The sequence below is a fragment of the Aphanomyces astaci genome (assembly GCF_000520075.1).
Source record: "Aphanomyces astaci strain APO3 unplaced genomic scaffold supercont1.67, whole genome shotgun sequence".
Lineage (NCBI taxonomy): Eukaryota > Oomycota > Saprolegniomycetes > Saprolegniales > Verrucalvaceae > Aphanomyces > Aphanomyces astaci.
This window is the reverse complement of record NW_009798330.1, coordinates 389,645-390,836: the sequence shown is the minus strand read 5'-3', so window position 1 is coordinate 390,836 and position 1,192 is coordinate 389,645. Positions and strand designations below refer to the sequence as shown.

Genomic DNA, 1,192 nt, shown 5'->3' with positions numbered 1-1,192 from the left:
TGGCTAGAGGAGTTGAGCGTAACTTGAGTACGACGTGGACTACTAGAGTGTGATGTCGGTGAAACGCCTCGGCGGCTACGGCCTCGATAGCCTTCATCGCGCCAAGTGCAATTGCGGTCATCTCCACCGCGGTTGCGACTACGACTGCGAGGAGGATCGCGCTTCGACGGGGGGCCACGACCTCATTCGCGAGGGGTGCCTGCACTTCCGCCACCGCGGTCATCGCCGTTGTCACGGTCGTAGTCGTCACGACGAGGATGATCATCGCGAATTTTGCGAGACGTCAAACGTCGTGCGGACTTCTGGCCGTGTTTTTCAAACACTTCTTGCGGAAAACCGTCGCGTTTGGTACCACGCGAATAATCTGAGGCCAGAAGTTTGCAATTGGTCAGGACATGAGTGGGTTCACCACAATAAAAGCACGCTGGGCCAGAGTGGGAATGACACTTGGGGTGAGCATACGAGGGTAGCATCCGTGTCGAAACTAGACCAACGGGACTGGCAGTAGCATCAACGACGACGGCATTGATCAGATGCGATCGGGTAGGAGCGGAGTCGGCTGTCCCATGCTCACCAAGAGCATGTGAACGCAGGTGACGCGTTGCTAGGGCATCCTTGATGGCGGCGTCGATAGCCGCGACAGAGCATGGTTGTCCGGAGGCCTTGGCATTGCTAGAAATAACTCGGATGAGATCCCAAATTTGTTTGTCGTCCAAAAATACGTCCGACAGTTTCACCATATAATGGTTAGCCCATAGAAAGGCGCCATACTCCGCCGCAGTGATCTCCAACGAGGATGGGATGGCCGTGCGGTACTGGCTGGCGATGGACTTAACGTCGGCAGTAAGGTGTCCAAGCAGTCGCCGTACTTGTCCTTCTGCCACTGTGCATTAAGTACCGCAGGATCGCTAGTCAGAGGATCATTTTCAAATCGTGACACAATAGACTCATAAAGAGTAAAGGGCAAGCAATGTTGGAGAATAACCTCCGCAGGGAGTCCACCATGGAGGAGTTAAGGAACGTCAGCACCAGTGCGCGCAGTCTAGAGAGAGACTTTGCCGTCTCGGACGTTAACGTCGAGCTCTTCACTGATTGGACGTGGTCAGCGATAACCTTGTGCCGCGCTGCAAGGCCATCCTCAGACAAGTCGGGATCAACATGGTATAACTCAGGGTGCTTCAATTTGTCGACT

General features: G+C 54.4%; 1 protein-coding gene across 1 annotated transcript; it reads left to right on the top strand.

Moving 5' to 3' along the window:
- Positions 1-52: 52 nt before the first annotated feature.
- On the top strand, positions 53-619 carry H257_15220 (hypothetical protein; the record flags this gene model as incomplete). Its single annotated transcript, XM_009843242.1, has 2 exons — positions 53-292; positions 548-619. The coding sequence occupies 2 exons, from the start codon at positions 53-55 to the stop codon at positions 617-619; spliced, it is 312 nt and encodes a 103-aa protein (XP_009841544.1).
- Positions 620-1,192: the final 573 nt, after the last annotated feature.